Below are 24,696 nucleotides of genomic sequence, written 5' to 3'. Positions count from 1 at the left end.
AAAATTACCATAAACTGGCCACTGAAATTCGTAAGCTTGTCTAGTTTGTCTGTGCCAAATATCGTTAAATACAGTACTATTGAGGCCGTACTTACAGTACATTAACCAAGCCGATGAGCCAACAAGTGGCGCCAGTTGACTTTGTCCCAAAGATTGTCTCTGCGGAATAAACCCCTGAAACAGGCCGACAATTTCCCAGGCATGTCAGATTACTGGTATTACCTGGCGTCGGTTGTACTCGCGAGTGCAAAACTACAACCAATATCAGGATTCTTTGGAATCCACTCGAACCGCGTGCTCACCATTCAGGGATTGGATCGTGCAGTACTTTTGAGATGGCACGTCTCATACAAATGGGCCTCCTTTTTCTCACTCTCCGATCCCGGTCTGATAGCCGCGTCTTCTTTTCAGCGAGGAGACATCAATCTTGAGGGTTCCTATTCGGGCGCCATCTGAAAGACGAAAGAAATATCGAGGCTTAGTACCACAAAATGAAATACGCCAATAACGAGTCGAAAGATACAAGTATCTTTATTTTCTGTACAGAATTCAAAGCAAAACAGATAGCTATCTGGCTGCCAACACCTCACAGTGTTTACCAGCAGACATAGTGAGGGGTGAGAGTGCAGGACATCTTGATGCAAGCTATTTTATACACTTTTCCAATCATTGTCCAGCCCCTCTCCAAACTACTAATTTACATGCTATGGTTTGTGCCCAGTTCACATGACAAATATTACAATATTGAATACAATTGATTCAGTGAAAATACATTACTTGAATTGATATTAAGGTGATGGTTTAAAGTATTTGAAATTCAGAAAGTGTTGGAACCTGCACCACTGTAACTAAGAGCCCCCTTGTTTTGCAGGCCATGAGCACACTGATGATGTCATCAATGACATCACTGGAAACTAGAGCACACTGATGGCCATAACCCATACCCCAAAAAGCTACCCAAAGTAGCCCCTGAGCATTGTCTGTTACCCCCATAATGGGTCCATGGGTCCATTACATTTTCTGTTACTATGTGCTACACATACATCTATGCAATATGTTTATCTAGAACAAGATACTTTTTACTCTTGATGGTAGTTTCCCATGATGTATGCTGTGATGTCATCAGTTTGCTCTTGTTTCCGGTTATGCCACAGATGATGTAACAAGTGGTGTCATCAGTGTTGAGTTTATTCATCTCCTTAACGTCAGTTCAACTACAGATGTTCTATATCTCATACTACATGTAGTACTAAAGTTTTTTTCTTTTCATGTCGCAGATATATTTAGTATTATCAGTAAGTTGCTAAGCATCTCCCAGTATGGGCCCTGTGTCCATTTTGTGATGATGAGGAACCGGACAGAGAGTAGCTGTGATTTTTGATGTCTAAGCATATATTGTAAAAAGTGTTTTTATTAACACTCTCCCTTTGTTCCTGCGATAAACGAACGTGAATTTACCATATAATTTCTGTGACATTTCACGAAGTATGTCTTGCATAAAAAAGGCAGCTTTTATTTCTGAAAAGCCTTAGTTGCTGCAATGTACCATGGGATATATTTAAAAGATGTTGGTGCTGGGGTGCACCCTGCTCTCCACCAAATTTTAAAAAGTACTGGATGAATTGCCACAACAGATTCTGTTTATATTTTGCGATGTTTCTGTGGAAAAAACTATGCAAAGGCGAAAAACCTCCCTTTTTTAATGCTTCATGATTTTTAAACCATTTATTAATTATTTTCTTGTTAGGCGCTTATACAATAAGAAAATACTGTTTCAAAGCACCCATTGCACAGATTTGCACCAGTCTTTACAACATTTGGGGGGCCTGAGCCAGAAACCAGCGTTGGGACATTTTCTACAGAGATGCCAAATGAGAAAACGTAATTTGCAACAGAATTTTTGCAAAGTTCCTGGATCTTACATTTCACCTTAACTCAGCTGCCGTCACCCCGTAATATAGAATGTATATATATTTGCTCAGTCGGTTCACAGCATTTACTTCACCCACTCGTACATCGAGGTGCTTCACAGGCACTCTCAATCCCCTTCTACATACACCGTAAGGTGCTCCTGTCACTGGCCACGTGTTGTTGAGATGATGTAACTGATAGCCCCAGGCCATACAGTATATCGGGTCTGCAACATGTGGCTCTAGAGATGTTTTGTTCCACACCTCCCATGATCCCTCAGCATTGGTTATAGCTGATGGGAGTTGTCGTCTTAAACATTTAGAGAGCCAGAGGTTGCAGCCCCTGCAGTACATAAAGCACAATCAAGACAGATACAAAGGTCGCCTCAAGGCCAAGCACAGGCTTTTAACCCCTTACTGTTACGATGGGTCTCCGACGCGGTTTATTATGGAACCGCTGGCGGCTTCAACCAAAGTTGCGGCTGTGTTCCTCCAACATGGCGCCTATACTCGGTGTCAATGGTCTAGTTGTCAGGACGGGAGACGGAAGCGAAGCTCCGCCTCCCATCCTGGAAACACTACAAGAATCCACGGCTCCTGGACAACAACGCGTTGCTACTGCTATCAGAGGCTTCGCTTCGGAAGCCCCTCCTCCTCTGTCACCCACGCTTGCATTATCGACTCCATTCGACCACCGGTGTGTCTCAGCCTCCACTCATAAACCCAGTTTTTCAGCTTACCGTCCTGCTCCTTATCGGAACCCCGTCTGGGATCCATCTTTAAAGGCACACACTCTTACAAACAGCGAACGGAAATCCTCTGCCGAGACCCAGTCCCTACCACTTGCAGGTATTATAATTCTCATCCAACCCTCATAGGAAGTCCGACATCATTACCTTCGCTAACTTCTATACGTTTATTCCCAGATCTCTCCTGAGCCTGATACTTCATAGACAACGACTTACTTACCATTAGAAGACTTCATCCCGCAAGATCTTTGAGAGTTTGAAACCAGCTTTGCACCCAACGCTCTCTACCGGCAGCCGGGTTTTCTCCCCCACGAGGGTTTCCCGGGAGTCTCCTTTCGATACCTGAGTTAGAAGGGGTCGGAAGCAGGTTCCAGGTAGATCTATCCATTCTTCATGTTTGGACGAAGACAAGGTAGGCCTTGTTGTATTGTTTTTACCGACGAGTTCGCATGTGGGGATTTTTCCAGAGAGTAAAAAGTTAAAGAGTAACAGTTAGCAACGCCTGAAAAAAAAAATAAAGCTCTGGAGGACTCACAGGGGATACTCGTCGGGCATTAACAATGGAACAACAACTACAACAAATGATGGCCGCCATGCAGACCCGTTCTGCAGAGGTCCAGCAGTTAAAATTGGAAAATACTGCATTACGACAGCAAGGGGGACAGACAGCCCGAAGCTCAGAAGTCCCTCCCGGGCCTTTACCAGGCGGTAGATTTGATGGCAATCCCCAAGCCGTGAAAGAATTCCTTGAATCTTGCACAGTGTAGTTTGCCTTTAAGGCAGCCTTTTTTCCCACGGACAGAGACAAAGTGGGCCATATGATTGCACAAATGACAGGAGCAGCCTTAGCATGGGCCACTCCTTTAGTCACCAATAACAACCCCATTCTGGACTCTTATCCGGCATTTTGCAACAGTATCCGCAGCATGTTCAGCAGACAAGAGGTGGTTGTCGCCTCTCAGGAAAGGCTCCTTGACTTAAAACAAGGGTACCTGGATATCCTAGCCTATATAAATACTTTTAAAAGGATGGCCGCCGACACCTCTTGGGCAGACGATGCACTGATTACTCTCTTTAGAAGAGGGTTATCGGAAGAACTAAAAGACGAAGTGTCTCGAGTTCCGAGACCTCCCAACCTGACTGAATTTATTGCTCTAGTGATGCAGTTAGATTATAGACTCCAGGAAAGGAACAGAGAAAAGCGAAAAGGAAAGAATCCTAGATACCATATGGAATCTTTTTTTTCTCCTCATAAATCGAATACTAGCGAGGAGCCCATGCAATTAGGTAACGCAAGGGGTCCTCTCTCTCCTGCAGAACGTACACGGAGAAAGACACAAGGATTGTGTATGTACTGTGGATCAAACAGTCATACTGTTAAAGAATGTACGGTTGCACCCCCGAGGAAACCGGGAAACGCCAATGCCCGACCGTAAAGGGGACAACGGCTTCGGGTTCTTTAACTACTATTAGTCCCCTTCCAAATTACACTATCAGTCCTTCTACCCTAGCAGATGGAAACACCATGATTACTTTAAGTGTTTCATTAGCTTGGGATAACATGTGTCTTGTTAATGTGCCCGCCTTAATAGACAGCGGAGCCGCGGGCAACTTTATTGATGATGTTTGGGCTAAGAAACATGCTATCCCACGTACTACTAAGACCGTAGCCATCCCCGTGGAAAGCGTCGACGGTAGCCCTCTTATATCTGGGCCTATTAAGGATCACACAAGAGCCTTAAAGATGACGGTGGTCTCCCATCATGAGAACATTGAGCTAGACATCATTAAGACCGCTCATTATCCGGTCATTCTAGGTATCCCGTGGTTAAGGGTCCACAACCCCTACATCAACTGGACGGCGGGTACTCTTTTCTTAGGTTCCGAACATTGTGTTCACGGTCACTTTTTAGCGAAACCCCCTTCACCAAATCCGGAGCAGGAGGCAGGGATTGCCAATACTATTGTAAATGAAGTCTCTTCCCTACCAGCAGAATATCATTCATTCCGTTCTATCTTCTCTCAGTCTGAGTTTTCAGAACTTCCCCCTCACCGGAGGGACGATTGTGCGATAGACCTCATCCCAGATCGTCCACTCCCTTTCGGGAGAATGTATATCCTATCAGCCAAAGAAAAGGAAGTACTAAAAAAATATCTACACACACATATCAAGAACGGTCTGATTTCCGAGTCCACTTCCCCCGCAGCAGCTTTATTGTTTTTTTATACCAAAAAAAGACACAACCGAGCTCCGTCCTTGCATCGACTTTAGGGGTTTAAACAAAATCACCATCCCGGACAAATATCCCATGCCTCTCATTCCCGATATATTAGAAGCAGTACAAGGAGCCAAAGTTTACACCAAGCTTGACTTAAGAGGAGCCTACACCTAATTCGAATAAAGGCTGGGGATCAATGGAAAACGGCTTTTTGCACGCCGTTTGGTCATTATCAGTATCGAGTCATGCCGTTTGGACTTATGAATACCCCAGCAGTTTTTCAAAGATTTATGGATCACATTTTTGCAGACATCAGCTTACATTGTTATCATTTATCTGGATGACATCTTGATTTTTTCTTCTACCTGGAAAGAACATGTTTTACATGTAAAGGAAGTGTTAACACGACTGCAACAGAATCATCTGTTCTGTAAACTGGAGAAGTGTGAGTTTCACAAAACCACCATTTCTTACTTAGGCTACGTTCTTGCTCAACAAGGTATTGCAATGGATCCTGACAAGATATCGGCAATCACAGAATGGCCCTCTCCTCGATCTATTAAAGACATTCAACGATTTCTAGGTTTCGCCAACTTTTATAGAAGATTCATCCCTCATTTCTCCTTGATGACCAAACCCTTAACGTATCTGCTGAAAAAAGACATTCCATTTGTTTGGGCCGCTGAGACAGAGATCATTTGAACAACTCAAGATTCTTTTTACTCAGGCTCCTATTTTACAAGTACCAGATCAAAGTCGAAGATTCATTGTGGAGTCCGACGCATCCCAGTATGCCTTAGGGGCCGTCTTACTTCAAGACGAGCAGAACATAGAAAGACCAGTGGCTTATTTATCTAAAACTCTCTCACCGGCTGAACTGCACTACACGGTGTTGGAGAAAGAACTCCTAGCCATCAAACGGGTTTTTGAAGAATGGCGTCACCTTCTTCTAGGGGCCCAACACCCTATAGAGGTCAGGACTGACCATCATAACCTCCGATCTTTACAGTACACACAAACCTGCAATAGTCGGCAGGCCCGATGGGCCTATTTCTTTTCTCCGTATCGGATCAAATTTACTTTTGTTCCAGGAAACTCCAATTTGAAAGCAGATGCTTTATCCAGAAAGACTCCTCAAGAAAAGGTCCCTTTTAAACCCGAACCTATGTTTCCAAGGACAATGTCCATATCTGTAGTTCGTCTCTTTCTACAAAGACTGGAAAATAAATCCAAAGACCTTGAGATCCTAGACTCTACCCTACTATCGACTTATGGATTAACGAGAAGTCAGGGTCTTCTGTTCAAAGGAGAAAAAGTCTACATTCTGATCCCGAACTCCAAAAAGAGGTGTTACGATTATGCCATGATTCTCAAGCGGCAGGACATCGAGGGTTTACTAATACCCTGGAACTCATTCAGAGACATTTTTGGTGGCCTTCGCTACGCACTGATGTGCGAGACTATCTCGCTTCCTGCACTGTCTGTCTACAAACCAAGACACCTCGGTGTTCCCCTTTGGGAGAATTGGTGACACCTCTACTACCAGTCAAACCCTGGCAGATTAATCTCTACTGATTTCATAGTGGACTTACCTCTTTCTAAGGGGTGTAGCACCATCATGGTCACCGTGGACAGTTTAACTAAAATGGCTCATTTTATCCCTTTGCCTACTATTCCCTCAGCAGCCATTATGGCACGGGTTTTTTTGGAACGCTTTTTCTCTCTTCACGGCCCCCCAGAAACTATAATTTCTGATAGAGGACCACAGTATACTTTGAGGTATTGGAAACACATCTGTCAGGCATTGTGAATTTCGAGAGCATTATGCTCTGGCTTTCATCCGCAAATCAACGGACAGACGGAGAGGCTGAATCAGACCCTGGAAGGGTACCTTCGCTGTTATGTCTCGTCGGCCCAGGACAACTGGAAGGATCTGCTACCCTTAGCAGAATTTGCCTATAACAATACGGCACATTCTTCCATCAAGACCAGTCCCTTCTTTTGCACATATGGATTTCATCCTTCAGTTTTTCCTCATGTGACCTCCACCCTTACCAAATTCCCGGACATCGACGCCTTGATTGATACCATTCACCGGGGTCATATCAAAGCAGGTCTGGCCCTACAAGAAGCCCAGACCAGGAGCAAGAAACAAGCCGACAGACATCGAACTCCTACCCCACAATTCAACATCGGGGATCATGTGTGGCTGGCCAGCAAGTTTCTCCCCAGGCGACTCATTCCCTCTAAACTGTCACCCAAATATTTCGGTCCTTTTCCCATCATTGCCAGATTCGGACCGGTAGCCTTCAAACTGAGGCTCCCTAGGTCTTGGAGTCGCATTCATCCCACCTTTCACGTCTCACAACTAAAGCCAGATGTGCGTAACCAATTCCACCGCTCTACGTGTGGTTCTCCCCCTCCTGTTATGACGGACTCAGGTCCGGAGTATGAGATTTCGGGGATTTGTGACTCCCGTTACCATAGAGGGGTTCTTCAATACCTAGTGGACTGGAAGGGTTACAACCCTGCCGACCGCTCCTGGGAACCTGCATCCGCGGTTCATGCTCCGCGGTTGGTTCGTGCTTTTTATCGCTTCCACCCGGGTAAACCGGGATTTTCCTCCCTTGGAAGGGGGCATACTGTTACGATGGGTCTCTGACGCGGTTTATTATGGAACCGCTGGCGGCTTCAACCAAAGTTGCGGCTGTGTTCCTCCAACATGGCGCCTATACTCGGTGTCAATGGTCTAGTTGTCAGGACGGGAGGCGGAAGCGAAGCTCCGCCTCCCATCCCGGAAACACTACAAGAATCCACGGCTCCTGGACAACAACGCGTTGCTACTGCTATCAGAGGCTTCGCTTCGGAAGCCCCTCCTCCTCTGTCACCCACGCTTGCATTATCGACTCCATTCGACCACCGGTGTGTCTCAGCCTCCACTCATAAACCCAGTTTTTCAGTTTACCGTCCTGCTCCTTATCGGAACCCCGTCTGGGATCCATCTTTAAAGGCACACACTCTTACAAACAGCAATCGGAAATCCTCTGCCGACACCCAGTCCCTACCACTTGCAGGTATTATAATTCTCATCCAACCCTCATAGGAAGTCCGACACCATTACCTTCGCTAACTTCTATACGTTTATTCCCAGATCTCTCCTGAGCCTGATACTTCATAGACAACGACTTACTTACCATTAGAAGACTTCATCCCGCAAGATCTTTGAGAGTTTGAAACCAGCTTTGCACCCAACGCTCTCTACCGGCAGCCGGGTTTTCTCCCCCACGAGGGTTTCCCGGGAGTCTCCTTTCGATACCTGAGTTAGAAGGGGTCGGAAGCAGGTTCCAGGTAGATCTATCCATTCTTCATGTTTGGACGAAGACAAGGTAGGCCTTGTTGTATTGTTTTTACCGACGAGTTCGCATGTGGGGATTTTTCCAGAGAGTAAAAAGTTAAAGAGTAACACTTACCTTCCTAGTTGAAAACAACCACCCAACACTGCACTCATAAATGTGTGTTATCTTAGATCTTTGCTTGGTTCGGGACTCGGAGAGGTAAAGTCTGTTTCTGGAAGAAACCATTCTGCTGCCCCGATATAAGTGTCAGGGGGTAAGCAGCTAGGCGTCCTCGCTACACAGATCCAGAGTGGAGAGGGGAATGTCCAAGAAGGATTTGCAGAGGATTCTGTTTGCAGACTTTGCTGGAGAGTAGCAAGATCCAATAGTGGGAGACTGAGGGTTTGAATCCAGAGGCGTGAGCATGGAGAAAATTAGAAGGCAACACTGAGTTGGGGAGAAGAGGAACTGGACGAAGGGTACGCAGCCAATGGAGACAGAGAGAGAGAAAGGAAGAAAAATGGAGCAAACGAGGCAAAAGGAAGTTCGAGCAGAAGGAACAGAAAGCGCAGCAGCAACAATACAAGTTAGTTGCAACGCAAAGTGTCCTGGTCACAACGGCAGATAAGCCGGTCTGTGCTGGAAAGGTCACCACCCACATATCGAATTCCGAAGCAACAGCTAGTCTGTTATCGGCACCTTCCAAAAATGGCATGTTGGGATCAGAGGCTGTGCTTGAACCGAAGCGCACTTCAGTTCATGATATCCGGTCCAGAGGAGATGCTTTCCTGCCTGCTACCTAATCTTCAGCATCTTTGTCTCCCTCAAGTTACCCAGCTACCTTGTGGAGAAAGTCTGCTTCTCTGGCGGACAGCGTACCACCAGAGACCAGGACACGTGCAGTCTTGAAATCTGCTGCTGAAAAAAGGAAAGGACCAGAAAATAATCATTCGCTGCCTACGCCCCAAGACTATGGAACTTCCTCCCTGTCTGCATCAGACTCGCCCCCACGCTCCTACAATTCAGAAAAGAACTCAAGACGCACCTCTTCAAGGAGTCTCTCCTCTTCAACAGCTAGGCCATCACATTGCCCCCCCGCGCCACCTGACTCGCTTGATGCCTCCTGCTCCTCGCAACCCGGTGCAGCCGCACCCCTCCTCTGCGCCCTTCTGTATCCTACCCCACGCTGTATATCAGTTCTGTTGTTACTACTGAAAAGCAATCTGTTATGCACCTATAATGTTGTACACCTCTGTAAAGCGCTCCGTTATGTATCTGTATTAGTGTAGACCTCTGTAAAGCGCTCCGTTATGTGTCTGTATCGGTGTAGACCTCTGTAAAGTGTTCCGTTATGTATCTGTATTGGTGTAGACCTCTGTAAAGCGCTCCGTTATGTATCTGTATTGGTGTAGACCTCTGTAAAGCGCTCCGTTATGTATCTGTATTGGTGTAGACCTCTGTAAAGCGCTCCATTATGCATCTGTATTGGTGTAGACCTCTGTAAAGCGCTCCGTTATGCATCTGTATTGGTGTAGACCTCTGTAAAGCGCTCCGTTATGCATCTGTATTGGTGTAGACCTCTGTAAAGCGCTCCGTTATGTATCTGTATTGGTGTAGACCTCTGTAAAGCGCTCCCTTATGTATCTGTATTGGTGTAGACCTCTGTGAAGCGCTCCGTTGCTTCTCGAAGCCAGGTCTGCGCTCAATAAATTCCATAATAATAATCTGATTACTCACCACTGTAAGGCCGATGCCCTTTGGAATTCTGCTAGATCTTTCCCACACCACTGCTGCTGAAAACCAGATCCCTGAATTGTGCACCCTTTCAGTGAACATTTTCCTTAGGTTACTCATTGGCATGCTTCTCATCTAAGTCTTAGCTCATGACTCTTTACTCCAAAGTCCTCTGGTAGAATATGCTCTTCCTCTGCTCTATACCTGTGAGACATTTACATGTGGCTGTTGTGTTCTTCATGCTGCATAGCTGTGTCTGTGTCACTGTTCATAACATGTCTGATGCAGACTGTGCACCATTATTGTGGTAGACTTCCACTGGGCACACTTGGACCTTCATCCTTTAGGAGACATGGGCTCCAGAACTAGAATAAGTACACCGTGGAGTGGACAGCCTCCCCTAAATTGTACACTGGCAACACAAACCTTTCTTCTCCACTGGTTGTGCCTCTCGCCCAATATAATTTCACATGGTTTGTAAAGCTTGAGGTATTGGGTAAATCCTACTGGGTGTCACCAGTTCCCCCTCCCACATGGTGTATCCCTTCACGGGGGTTCTGTACTCCAGTTACATGTCCCTGTTCTTAGCTGTGTTGAATACTATTTTCCACTTCTTCTGGCAGCTTTGAAGCCACTCCCTTCTCTTTAAGTATTCACGCTCTTGCTTTCCTTATGTATAATTTACAACCTTTCCTTCCTTCCTTCCTGTCGTGCGTTGTGCCTGATAATGATGTTAAAAGGGTGGGACCTCAGTACTGATCCTCAGTCTAAGCCTTAAATAAACGCAATCTATCATTTATTTTAATATTTCAACAACTCAGTCGTTCCTAGTGTCTTCTGGTTGGGCAGTAACTAGCGGTGTCTGCAGGCAATTCCATGCAAGCTGTATAAATAAGGCAGCAACCCTTGTGGTGTGCTAGTGACATTATTCTTGTTTTGTTTTCAGTCATCAAGTCCCGAGGGCACTGCCTTGAAGGAGAGGCAAGCTCAGTTGATGAGCCGTGGCCTGCCACGACAGAAACCGATTCCTGGCGTGAACCACGTTGTGCTGGTTGCCTCTGGGAAGGGAGGTGTTGGGAAGTCCACAACAGCAGGTAAGCGCTTTGACATGAAATAATAATCTGGTCCTTAAATCCGTCTAAATGGGTGCATATATTCTACAAGTCAGCAGGAAAGGTGGAACCAGCCTGCTTAAGTATGGTTTACCCTATCACACTGAGTATCGCCATCCTAGTCACAGTACTCACAAATGAAGTCCTTCCTGACCCGAGGACAGTCTTTAACAAACTTTCGAGTGTAGTTTGCTCCGGTCACACCTCTTAACAGAACCCTCGAGTAGCTGGGGCTGAGACCGCTACTTCCAGTAATTTTTAGGGAGCATGCTGTTAATGCTACCTCTTGCTGGGAGCGGGCGAGAAATGTGAGTATTGTGACTCTCAGAGGCTCAAGAGGGAGCCTGGAAAACTAAAGATGACTAGAGTCTGAATATTGCTGGGAATACAGACAAGACAAACTTGTTTGATAACTATTATACAAAATTGTCACAGGGTTTTCCATGCTATCATGGGAAACTCTATGGACCATAGTAAGTTACAGTTAACAATGCCTCACACTGACTGCTCATGTCAAGTGACAGCATGAGTGAACTTCTGGTCTGGCCTTTAAGGCATGAACAAGGAAAAATACTCACAAGACAAGAGCCTGTATAGGTGCAGCAGAAGCAGAACAGTGATTGCCGCCTGGATCAGGAGCCCTCACGGTGTTAGACAATACATAGACATATGTGAAGAATCCTGCAGATCCCTCACTGAAATCCTACCCAAAGTCTCCTCACAGGGGGCCAGGGAAAGGCAGACTCTTCCTGATCCAACTCTTAAGATATTTCTTTTTGTTAACATCCAGAAAAGTAAAGACCTTTGTATGGAAGCTTGTATGTAAGAAAACATAACGTTTTAAGTCAACGCCAGTACCTGTAATGGTGAAAGGAAATGAGGGGAAAGAGAACCATCCTCCGGAGCAAAGATACTTACATAGCTTCCATATTGGAATAGCGGTGTTAAAGATCAAACGCAACTCGAAATGTGCTACTTTTGAATTCAAGAGAGTGAAGCCAAATCCAGGGTTAAGGGAAACACCCTCTGGAGTAAGGAGCAGTATCCTGCAGAGACTTTTTGGCTGGAGTTACCTATTTCTTTACCTTTTTGAACATTTGTGAAACACTGAAGGCCAAAGACTTTACCTTTTTCACTTTAGAGTTCATTTCTTTTAGAATGTAAGGGTCAGAATAGTACTTTGGACAGAGGATGGTTTTGTTTTGGACATTCTGACACCGACAGATCCTGACAACGAATAGAGTGGAGTAGAACCTGGACCTTTTGTCCTTGCAAGGAACTGGAGAAATTGTCCTAATTTCACGCAAGACGGAAATGTTCTGCTGCAGAGTCTGTTTACAATAGTAGTTCTTGGGGATGTGAGGCACAATTGGTCCTCAATCATGTACCCTTTATATATTTATATTATATTTTTGACAACGGCCAGGCCCGAGGGTATCACAGCGTTCGTACAGCATAGCGGTGCGGAAGCAAAATACAGAAAGTTTATACAGGAATAAACAGAGGTTAGCGTTACTCGTATTGTCAAATGGCCAGGTCTTGGGGAGTTTTTTTCAGGCAGGGACAGATTGTTCATTACAGATGTGAGCGGGCGGGGCGTTCCAGAGAGTAGGCGCCATAACACGGAAACTGCCTTAACCCGCCCTTTTGCTCTTGAAGCGTGGGAACCGGGAAATACTAGAATTGGATTTATGTATACGTGCAGGTAAGGTTTGGCAGGTTCCGAGGTTTTTCAGAATGATTATCACAACAAATATGGAACCAGTAATACAAACAATATAAACAACAAAGAGAAAGGCAAGTCTGTTTGAGTTTGTTTGTAATCTTAAGTTTATCACAAATGAGAAGGATCAGAGAAAAAATTATTAATTCTGGACCACGCACCAATTTGAAAGTTTTTTTTCCATACTACTATGTTGGCGCAACTTGGATAATCCTATTAAGAAAGGTTTGGCCGATGCAATTGTTTAGGTACTGGGGGGCATCCTTGTGGACGCAGTGGTGCGTGATAGACAGAGTTTTGAATTGTATACACGCTTTGACAGGGGGGCATGTGGGAATCGCGTCTGATGGCAGAGATGTGGTCCGGCCGTTTGAGACTGAGGGCAGCCCAAAGTGCTTTGTTTTGAGCGCTTTCTCTATCGGCCAGCAAAATCATTTGTCAATAATCATCCGTAGACATTGTTTAGAACAAAGCAGTACAAACCTAGCTGGAAGGGGTCTGTGGAATGGAGTCCTGGAAAAGTCTGGATTGTTGACGCCTGGTATCTGCATGATAGCAAATTCATGACGCTCCAGATAGTGAAGGAGATTGAGTATGAACGTGGACTCTCAGAGCTCTGATTGGCCTTCTCACAGCATTGCTTGAGCTAAGTTTGGAGGCAGATGCCAAGGCCCATAGAGGATAGGAATATTTTGGCAGCTGTAGTGGTAGGTTCAATAATATTTGATGAGGTCCCTTCCCTTTGACATCGTTGAGTGGTATAGGGTTGTTTGAGGTCACTTTTCTGAGCCCCATCATATTAGCGAAATAATGACACTTATTGTAATCCTGCACCCCCTTTTGTCCAAAATGGGGCTTTCTTGGGCAATATCTCATTGCTGCTTCAGTCTTCTTATATGTGAAATGTGAGACTTCTTAAAAGTACATTGGAACACCAGCATCAAGTGCTATATGAATTCAAGAAGATATGGAAAGAGATGTAGTGAGAAGTTGATACATTTGGTACCAGAAGAGCTGGACACTAATCTTGTCTTCACTAATTGACCAAAATTGTGTGTGATCTTGGAAAAATCCCTTTAACCCCCCCGTGCTTCACTTGCCTTATCTGCCAATTCTTTTTATTTTTCCCACATTAAAATTAAATATGCTTCTTGTATGTGAATGGGCATATGTGACCCGTCCATGTTTTGAAGTTGTTTTCACAGGGCCAGCCTCCCTTTCTGATCTGTCACTATTTGGGAGCCGAGGTGAACACCTGCAGAGTGAGCCCAGTCACTACAAGTGTGGCTCTGTCATTTGTTTGTTTGCTTAAACTCTGGTTAACGGCCCTTTTCACTGGACCCCTTTCATTCAAAGAGGGACAAGCACAACATATTTCCCCCACAATGAGTGTAATGGCTCAAGAACTAGGTTCTGTGGTCTGAGCACATTAAGCACACAGAAACCAAATGGAGCAATTACTCTTTGGCCTCTGGTTGGGCAGGTCCCGGAGCATGGCCTCTGCCCCCTCTACATCGTTATCACCGTTATCACTGTATGTTTTGCATTGTGAGGAAAAGCAGACTTTGTATGCTTAATTGTGCAACCCGTTATCCTAAAAGTAAGTACTATTTAAAAATGTATCTTTTTTTTCTTTCAGTTAACTTAGCACTGGGAATAGTCGCCAATGATGCGGTGAGTGACCTTCAAGTATCAAGTTATCACATCAAAGAGAAAGGAACGTATGGTCTATGCTAGCTTTTGGTTAAATTATATTCTAAGGCAAATGTGGTGGATTTAGGAGTACTACATTTTAGTAAATATTATGTAGCCTCTCAATTTCAATATGTAAGGTGCGGGTGTTTGGATGTTGTTATGTTGTCAGGGACCTGAGCCTGTTAAGAGGGAATGGGGACCCATCACAGCCAGTCCTGCCCCACAGGCGCTGTATGAGATTTGGGAGGGCCCCAGTCCCTGTCCCTTCTACATGTGCCTGCATGCTTGAAATGAGTACCACCATTTCTTGCCCCATACTGGTTGTGCATACTACTGGCCAGTCTTTCTCTTTCTCCAAGGAAGCTACAGTTCCCAGAAGGCCAGGCAGAGAAAAAACAAGAGAGCTACCTGCCCGGGGGAAGACACAGCGAAAGAAATTGCAGACTGCAGAAAATCTATAGACTGATCTGGTAATCCCAGCGCCCTACAAAACCCAGACTCCAATAATGGTGTTGCTGTCACGTACCGCTGCTGCGCTAGTCACATGTTGTACAGCTTCGGTGAGTGGAGACTTCACGTCCCATCATACCCTCACGGAAGGCTCATACAGTGGTGTTTATTGGTGCCTTCCTCTAGTAACGCAGCGCTCCTCAAAGCCGCTTCAGACCATTCTTTCAGTCCGTGATTGTGGCTTGGTGCTTCCCCTTTCCCATGCCTCCTAGCTACCTTGTCCCTGTTGGTTCCTTTCTACTACTCTCTGCTGGATCCTGCAGTCTTGCTCACCTGCATATACCCCCTTTTGGAATACCCAGGATCGATTTAAATGAGCCACATAACTGCCTGGCTCCATTTTGTATCCCATTGAATCCTCCCTCGACTCTTGGAATATCTGGACCCCTCTACTACCTGGAACTCTTTCCGGAACTCTTACCTGGAACTCTGCCTGGATTGTTTTGCAGCTTGTTGTGTCCTTGTGCCATCGGGTTGTTCTTGTGTCATCAGGCCTGGCTGGGTTTACTTGGACTGGACCTTCTCCTGTTCCTGGCATCTATGAGACATAAAATAGGTACTCATTTGTTTTTACGCCAATACATTCCATACATCATTCAACTACTGACACTAATGACCTCTTGTTGTTCCCTCTAGCCAGGGTTCTAAGGGTTGCCTGTTCCTGAGGGTTCTCCATATCCTGGTCTACCATCTACCTGGTGCACTGTGGGTCTGTGGAGTCACCTCTAAATGCTGAATCTTAAAGTTTGAGGAGCTTTTTTTGTGGCTTCATGGATACCGCTGCTGAGCCGGTGGCGGTTATCGCTTAGACTCTTATTGCACTGTGCGCTGACCTAAAGGCAGTATCAACACACGCAGATTAGATACAGGCAAACCAGCATCCATTGACTGTCTGAGGGGTCAGAAATGAGAGGCAGACACAAAGTGGTAACTTATCAACATTAGTCATTTTATTATCAAAAAGGGGTTTGGATAAAGGCCTAACTTTTCCTTTTCTAACGCAAATGTCCTTTCCTATGAAACTAAAACTAAAGTATGATGACCTTGGGCCTCATTATTGGTATGGCGGTAACCCTGCTGGTGCTACTGGTGGGTTGCTGCCGGACCGGTAAAAATTATTGGCGTCTGACTTCCCGGTGCCACCAGGCTATTCCAAGTCGGCGGCCCAGGAAGTCAGGTGCCGGTAATTCCGTTAGTCCCCATTCCCATTCTGTATGGGAATGGGGACACGGAAGCAGCAGCACCACCGTTGTTAACGGTGCCGGTGCTTCTGTGAAAAATCTGCAGGCGGGTGCTGTCCCACCCGGCAGGTCTGACCTACCGGCCAGGACAGCATCCGCCTGCAGAGTTGTAGTGTGCCGGTCTGGAAACAACAGTGCCGGTAAACATACCGGCAACCTTGTTTCCAGACTGGCACACTTAGAATGAGGCCCCTTGTGTCCAAACTAAATTTGACCCTCACATTAAGATACACAATTAAACAGTGTAAGGTAAATGTTTCTAAGGTCAACTCAAATATGTGTAATAAATCAAATATATAACTTCAAACAAAACAATCCTTGTAACCAGAGGTTGGTTCCCTTGCCCTGGATTATTTCAAGTAAACAGTTCACAATGGTCTGTGTCAAGACCCGTCTCTTATTTATTTTTTATTAATGTTTTTAACAATTTTTATTAATTTTATTCCAAACACACAACAAACGATCAAACTTGTAATACATGTTACAATGTTTCAAATATATGCAACTCAAACAATGTCTACTACATCTCCCATTCTACCCCCCATCCGCCTGAGCCTACCCTACCTCGTGATCCGCTTATTCATCCTGCAATTGGGATCTCTCTTCTGTATTTTCTGCTGAGTCCTGGTCGCTCGACCAGTCTTGGGTTGACCCAAACCCTGTGGCTATTAAATGTTTCCAGGCTGCCGGGGTTTCTGCTTCTTCCTCACCCCCAGTGTTGCTGGCTTCCTGCCATACTGCACTTTCAGCCTCTGCCCATTTCTGAAGGTCTTTCCACCATATCTCCATCCTTGGTCTACAGCAAGCCTTCCATCCCATGGCGATTCTACGTTTCGCAAGTATATATGCCAAATCCTTTAGTTTACTTACATGTTTAAGTTTACGTGGTCTAGGAAAGCCCCCTATTAGACTTGCCCATGCTATGTCAATAGTAATCTTAATCCCTTTTTCCTCCAATCTGTGGGCTATTTCTCCCCAAAATGTCTCAAATTTCTGGGCATGCCCAGAACATATGCGTCATCCGGGCATTTTCTTCGCCGCATTTGGAGCATGTTTGCCGTTCTGCATTTTTAAATTTGCCTATTCTCTGGGGTGTCATATAAGCTCAATGGGTTATATACAGTTGTATTTGCTGTAGCCTCGCATTCCTTGACACTTTCTTGTGGTACCCTTGGGCCAGCTCCCACATCCCATCACTCATGGGGGCACCCACTTCCTCTTCCCAGTCATGACTCGGTTGTACCACTTCCTTCCCCACTCTGGACATCATCAGCTCATATATCCTGGATATCTCATGTCCCCCTTCTGCTATGGTATACTGCTCTTTTGCCGTGGGATTTTTTGTTTTTTTTGGGGGGGGGGTTAAAAATTAAATAAATATTTGTGGGTGATAGGGAATAATTTTTAAAAAAAGGGGGGGGGTTGGGTGGGTAACCCCCCCCACTCCCCAGAAAAAAAAAAAACGATGAGTTGGCCTTCCTTTCTCGTTAACGCGACCAGTGGCACTTGTTGGGGAACACAGGGTTGGGCTCCCCAATATCTTCCCAACCCAATGTCATCATCTCAGGGCGTTCTTTCATATCTGATTTGGAGATCCGTATAATTTCTTTCAGGAAATATTTGTGTTTTGCCACGTACTGCAATTGGCTCGCTAGATAGTAAATCTCATAATTTGGCAATTTTATGCCCCCACCCCCTCATCATACGAATTTTGTGACTTCCAAAGGGCGATTCTGTTCCTCATCCCATGCCAGAATAATTCCCTGCAATATGCTATGTAACCTAGCAAAAAATTGCCTTGGGATCAGATATGGAATGTTCCCAAAATAATCCAATAATCTCGGCAGTACTACCATTTTCAGCATCGCCCCTCTCCCCATCATCGTCAGGGAGAGCTTCACCCAAAACTTCATACAATTTTCAATGCTCTTGACCACCTTCTCAGTGTTGTATATATTGGTGCTCTGCCTCCACCGTATGGTAGATGTCTATCCCAAGATATCTAAACGTGTTGATCTCCCATGGTATTTGTAAGACTAGTAATTGGTCCCATGGGATCCTGACATACCTTCCCAGCGGAAATATGCACGACATTTTGGGGTTTACTGCAATGCCAGATGATAACGCAAATCGCTCCATCACTTCCAGAACATATTGGAGGTTTTCTTCGGGGTACCGTAGATACAACAACATGTCATCAGCGTACAGAGAGACTAAATGCGGCTCCCAATTTATGTTAATCCCTATTATGTCACACTGTTGCCTTAGATATATCGCCAGGGGTTTCAGTGCTAAAATGTACAGCATAGGGGACCACGGGCATCCTTGCCAAGTACCCCTCCTAAGTTGCCACCTCTCCAATATTATTGCTCCCGTTTTTACCCTGGCCAACGGCGCACTATATAGCAGTTTAAACCATTTAAGGTACCCAGGCCCTATCCCATAACTGGTCAGGGCTGCAATCAGCCAAGGCCATTTGACTGAGTCAAAGGCTTTGATTGCATCTAACATTACAATTCCCATTTCGCCCCCATCCTCTTTCATGTGCTCTATTAATCGGTGAAGTCGTCTGAGGTTGTTGGATATATTTCTATGTGGGACATATCCGGTCTGGTCGGGGTGTATTAGTTTAGTAATGATCCGTCTCATTCTATTTGCCAGGACCGCTGTGAGTATTTTGCTATCTTGATTAAGCATCGACAGCGGTCTGAATGAACCGCAGTGTCTACCAGGCTTGTTGGATTTGGGGAGTGGTATGATAATCGCCTCTCTCAGGGACTCCGGCAACCTCCCTGTTTCGTATGCCTCATAAAGCATTGTTAAAAGCGAGGGGAGCACCTCGTTTCTATACATTGTATAGAATTCACTTGGGAGCCCGTCAGCCCCCAGAGTCTTGCTGGTGGGTAGCTGCACTACCACCTCTTCCAATTCTTCTAGGGTAATTGGGGCATCCAGTTCCTCTCACTCATCCGTGCTGATTCGCGGCATGCCTATATCCTCCAATGCTTCCCTTATTGCCCTACCATCGCTTCCCCCTTCAACTCCATACAATTGTTGGTAGTACTCTAAGAATTTGCGATTCACACCCTCTTGGGTGTCCACTATACACTCATCCTCTTTCGCTATCGCTCTGATCGCAGCTCTGGGGGTCTCACTCTTATATAGCCATGCCAACACCCTCCCTGGTTAATCCACTCCAGCGTGTTGTCTTTCTATATACTTTTTTATAATTTAGATTACACAATATCTCCCAAAGTCCAGCACATTTCTGTTGCAGCCTAAGTATGGTTCCAGTATCTTCCCCGGTGCCGCCCTCATTGCTCAATGCTCTTTCTAGCTAATTTTCCTCTTCCTGTAGTTCTGTTAATATCCCACCTTGTAGACCTTTGGACTTAGCTATGGCTATCCCCCTCACTACCACTTTAGAGGCTTCCCACAACGTACCTGCTGACTCATCACTGCCAGTGTTAGTCTCAAAGTAACTTATTATTTCTTCTCTCAGATCTTCCCTGAACATTGTATCTTTTAAAGCCTCAGCTCTGAGGCGCCACGTTGGTATCCTTGCTCTAGAGGGTCGGTAGTGCCACGTCAGGACCAATGGCGAGTGGTCTGATTGGACCCTCGCTTTATAATCTATCTGTGCTGTTTCTGTCAGTAGCTGTCAAGACCCGTCTCTTAAATGCGTAACCAATGTCTTCTTTTATTTAATAATCTCCTCAGGGTGGCAAAATAAATGTTCCTTGCACAAGATTAATTGAAAAGAGGAAATCCTTCCTAGTTTCTCAGAATGGTAAAACAAAATGTCTTTTCCACAACGCTGGTTGGAATAAGGCAAAGGAAAGTCTTTTTAATACTTTTCCGGATTACAAAGTAAATGTCTTTTCCTCAACAGATATTCAAGAATGGTAAAAGATAAGTCTTTTCGAGGTTTCTGGTTAACAAAATGTTCAGAAATAAGATCTCTTAATTTGACCAAATCTCTCTTTAACACACCCGTTAAAATTGAGTTTCCCGGTACACACTCCTGCCAGGAAACTTTCAACCGAAAACTCTTGCTATCCTGATTTAACCTCCTGCAGGTATCTTTGTTTCCCAAAAAGATTCCACTTGCTGATACTCTCACCTAGTTTCTCTACAATATCTACTTTCTCCTTAGATAAATCAATCACTCTTTACTCTTGGCAATACTTGTTCTGTGTTTCCCCCAACTGGCCTCTCATGTCAGGAGAATTGCACAATTGTTGCCTCTTTGTTTCTCTTTGATTCTCTGTTGGCTCTTGTCAACGTTGGTTCCACGTTTCTCCCAACAGACTTCTTAAATCAGGAGAATTGCACCATATTTGCCCCCTTTGTTCTTTTAGCAATGTATTTTGGCTTAGGCAATTGTGCAGTCGCACCTGGAGCGTTCCAAGTGCCAGATGGAATTACCAATAAACGATCTCAGACCCAAATAACCGGACACACTCAAAGAATATGGCAAAATACTACTTTATTATCATCTCAAATAAAATGGAGTTGCCTGGTGAACAAACAGCTTGCAGCTCACTCACTCTCATTTAGATTTCGATTCTACAAAGGCTTTATACCTCGATGTACGTCCGCTTATGCCTCCCTGTCTGACCCTGTGTGGACCAGACCACACCACCACCATCTACAACAGCTGATGGCAACGCAACAACCACACTCTCACCCCCGACAATTATGGCTCTTGCTCCTGTGAAACTAGTAAGCCAAGATTCAATCTGCTTTACTTTAAGGAAATGCCCCTTTGGGCTTTGCAATACTTTTGATTGTACCTGTTTGCAATCTGGGCCCTTAGCACCATTTGGATGGTGAACAGCCTTGCACCCACGCATTAAGTGTGCCTTCCAAAATAGCTGCTTCATTTACCCACAACGAGTCACAGGAAGGGCCTTTGAATCCCAGCCCGCTGCCTCCCACCCCTCATTGGTTGCCTGCCGAACTTACTGGAGAGGCTCATGGGAGCCAGCAGGCGATGCCGGCCACCTTCCAAGGCCCACGAGTAAGGCCCTCATAACACCTCCCTGTCTGGCCCCGTAAGGCCGTGACTGCTGTAGGGCCATGACCCTGTCCCTCAAGCCACCACTCGGGGTTGGCATCGACGGTGAGGCATGGAACCCTCCAGGAGATGGGCCTCTTTGCCCACAAGGTAAGAGCAGTACCAGCCTGGTACACCACTCTTGTACCTGTAATATAGCCTCACTGTTGTCCCGGAATTTCCTTGCAAGCCTACCAGCTCCAACCAGATTCCTGCCCGCCTTCATCATACTGCCTCTATTCCTTTGCTATTACTGCATCCCACCCCCGCACCCTCCTCTATTCGTAGATACTTTGCCTCCTTTGCCCCACCACCAAGTCAACACATCACCCGGCAAACTTCGCATTCTCAGAATCTGCACATCCCTACTGCTTCCCCCTGCCAAGATTCAGCCTACCAACCCGCTGATTCTCAAAAATGACACCACCATAACCTACCCCACCCCAGCCTACCCTTTCCTATCTCAGCCTTCACTCCTTCTCACAGAAACATGCAAATCACCATTTTCCAGCTACCCCTGCGCCCATCAACCTAACCCGCCAACACTACCTGCTCCTGAAAGCACAGATACTGCAATACCCACAGTGAATTCACTTGTGCCGTCCACTTACCCTACACTAAGGGACAACGCCCAGACCATGCATACAAAACGTATGCCTATCTAGGGATCACTCGCCTCGGAGCTAAAACAAGCATCCATGACTTATACACACTACTCACCTCAATCCCCTCCTTAGGATTACAGAGACTGGCCAGACCTACATCTCGTATCCCCTTGGGGAACCCCCTGTCCTCCACTGCTGTTCATTCCGCAGAAAAGCTATGTGGTGCCCCCACCACTCTCGTCAACTCATAAAATGTCAAACGGCCCCCTCCATGCATAGTTTACCCCATCCTTGCTATACCAGATCAACAAAAGAGCCTTAAATGAGCCCTGATCAACATTCACTCCTTAGGAACTCATGCCATTGATGCCCACAACCTGATACTAGAACACCAACTAGATGTACTAGCCATTATAGAATCCTGGTTACATTCAGCCTCAGGCTCTACCCTCGCACTCGTCGTCCCTCTCGATTACGCTATCCTCAGGGCGGACCACCTTGTTGCAACAGGCGGAGGAGTCGCACTTCTCGCAAAAACGTCACTGCAAATCAGACTTTGTCCCATTTCCACCATTTCCGGTTATGAACTCCTACTCATGAACTCCTACTCATGAAGCGAACTACCAACCCCAAAAATACGTACAACATCCAGTTGATCTATCGACAACCTAATAACACCAATCGACCAGGCATCGACATCCCACTACTCATCACACCTCTAATAAAGCCTCTAACCAAATGTATTATCCTTGGTGACATTAACCTGGGTTTCAATGGTGTAGCTGACTCAAAAGCTGCTGAGTTAGCATCAGCCCTTCAAGACATGCACTTCTCCCAACTCGTCAATGCACCCACACACAACAAAGAGAGAATTCTTGACTGGATTCTCACTTTCAACTCCACCATCAACATTGAATCCATCTCTGAAGTACATTGGAGTGATCACTTCCTGATTACCTTCAAACCTGCCATCAACAATTTACAGGCAATTACGAGATGCCCCCCAAACCTATAATGGTTAGAAATACCTGCAAACCCGCACTCGACAGTCTCAAACCCATGCTCACACGTCACTTTTAACCCATGATCCCACCAATACCTTTTCCAGCGACATTGCCAACCTCTACCACTCATGCCTTCAAAACACTCTAGACACACATGCTCCTATTGTTGCAAAAATCCCTAAAGTACACACAAACCTGCCGACCCGTGGTTTGATGAGGAACTCCTCAGCTTACATCGTAAGAAATGAGTACTAGAACACCTGCACAACAAGAACCCCTCTGCGATTAATGGTAAGGCACTAGCCACAGCTACCACAAATTACAAATCGGCAGTAGTGTCACACAAATCCAACTCTTACAATACCTGCATCTCCAATGCAGGGTCTACCATCAAAGAGCTTTTCTCGAAACTCAGAGAATTGGAATCACATATTCCCACAACCTCACCCACGCAAGTAGATAAAACATGCTGTACGACCATTCTAAATGTTCGGACACATAAAATTCACTCCCTCCAGGAGAAAATGAATGCCAAAAGAGATGCTCTTGCCTCCGAACCTACTACACTGATTTCAGCAGACATTGCCAACCCCAACCCTCCACATAGTTTGCCCCAATTTGATTTCAATAAAGTCACTCAAGAGCAGACACTATCGACCATCCTTGCAGTCAAACCCTCCAACTGCAAGGGAAACACTTGCCCTGCCCGACTTGAGAAACTCTGCACTCCCACTCTAGCTCCCATCATCACCGGTTTCATTTACACCTCCTTCTCCTCCAATTCAGTTCCCACCAACATTGAAGCAGCATGGATAACCCCATTACTCAAAAAACCCACCCTTGGCCCCACCATTGCCACTAACTACAGACCCATCACTATTGTTCCCATTCTATTGAAGATAATAGATCGGATAGAGAGCAGCCACCTTCTTGGAGCCAGATAATCAGGCTTCCGCCTGAAGCATAGCACGGAAACTGCCTTACTGGACCTCAAAATCCAGATGGATAGCATCCGTGATGCTGGTAACCTAAGCATCCTCCTCCTCCTCCTCCTCCTTGACCTCTCGGTCACTTTCGACTTAGTTGACCATGAAAACTGGCAATCTCTTAGTGAAAACTTTCATTTCTCTCCAGAAGCCACACTCTGTGTTAAATCACTTTTATCAGAGTGTACCACCCGAGTTTTGATTGGAGAAGATGTTGCAGATCCTACATCTGAACCTCTCGGGGTTCCTCAAGGTTCCTGCCTCTCCCCGACACTCATACAAAACCCCTGTTTACTGTCCTGGACTCTATGGGTATCACATACACAAACATTGCTGATGACACCCAAATTCTCATCCCCATCTCCAGTGATTACATACAGGAAACTGCCAAAATCAACCAAGTATACATCACCATCCAAAATTGGAAGGCTACAAATAGCCTGTGCCTCATCAATGACAAAACCGAGCTCCTCATCGTGGGCTCCACTTCTCGGCTGAAATCTCTTGATAACAACTAATCATTGACGGCACATCCATCCCTTTTTCGAAACAAGTAAAAACACTGGGAGTATACCTAGAAGCTGAACTCTCAATGGCCAGGCACATCAGTGCCTTATCCTCTTCTGCATCATATACCTCTAAACTGATCTCACTAAGCAGATAGTTCTTGTCACCTCCTAACTGCTTGACTGTAGCGCAAGCACTGATTATATCCAAATTGGACTAGTGCAATGTGCTCCTTCTGAGAACTACAAACCCATCAAACCTGCAACTATTGCAGAAGAGCCACCCTAGGATTAAAACGCAGTCCATA

The 24,696-nt window shown here is 45.6% G+C and overlaps 1 protein-coding gene across 2 annotated transcripts in view; it reads left to right on the top strand.

Moving 5' to 3' along the window:
• Window positions 1-24,696, top strand: part of NUBPL (NUBP iron-sulfur cluster assembly factor, mitochondrial) — a 228,557-nt gene that overhangs the window by 79,050 nt on the left and 124,811 nt on the right. For both annotated transcript variants that reach the window (XM_069638468.1, XM_069638467.1), the window contains exons 2-3: window positions 10,894-11,041; window positions 14,422-14,456. In XM_069638468.1, the coding sequence (XP_069494569.1) occupies window positions 10,942-11,041; window positions 14,422-14,456 (135 nt within the window). In that variant the 5' untranslated portion in view covers window positions 10,894-10,941. The remainder of the gene's footprint in view (window positions 1-10,893; window positions 11,042-14,421; window positions 14,457-24,696) is intronic.

This window comes from Ambystoma mexicanum, chromosome 14 (assembly GCF_040938575.1).
Source record: "Ambystoma mexicanum isolate Mex_15411 chromosome 14, UKY_AmexF1_1, whole genome shotgun sequence".
Lineage (NCBI taxonomy): Eukaryota > Metazoa > Chordata > Amphibia > Caudata > Ambystomatidae > Ambystoma > Ambystoma mexicanum.
Note: the sequence above shows the minus strand (reverse complement) of the source record. Positions and strands in the feature narration are given on the sequence as shown.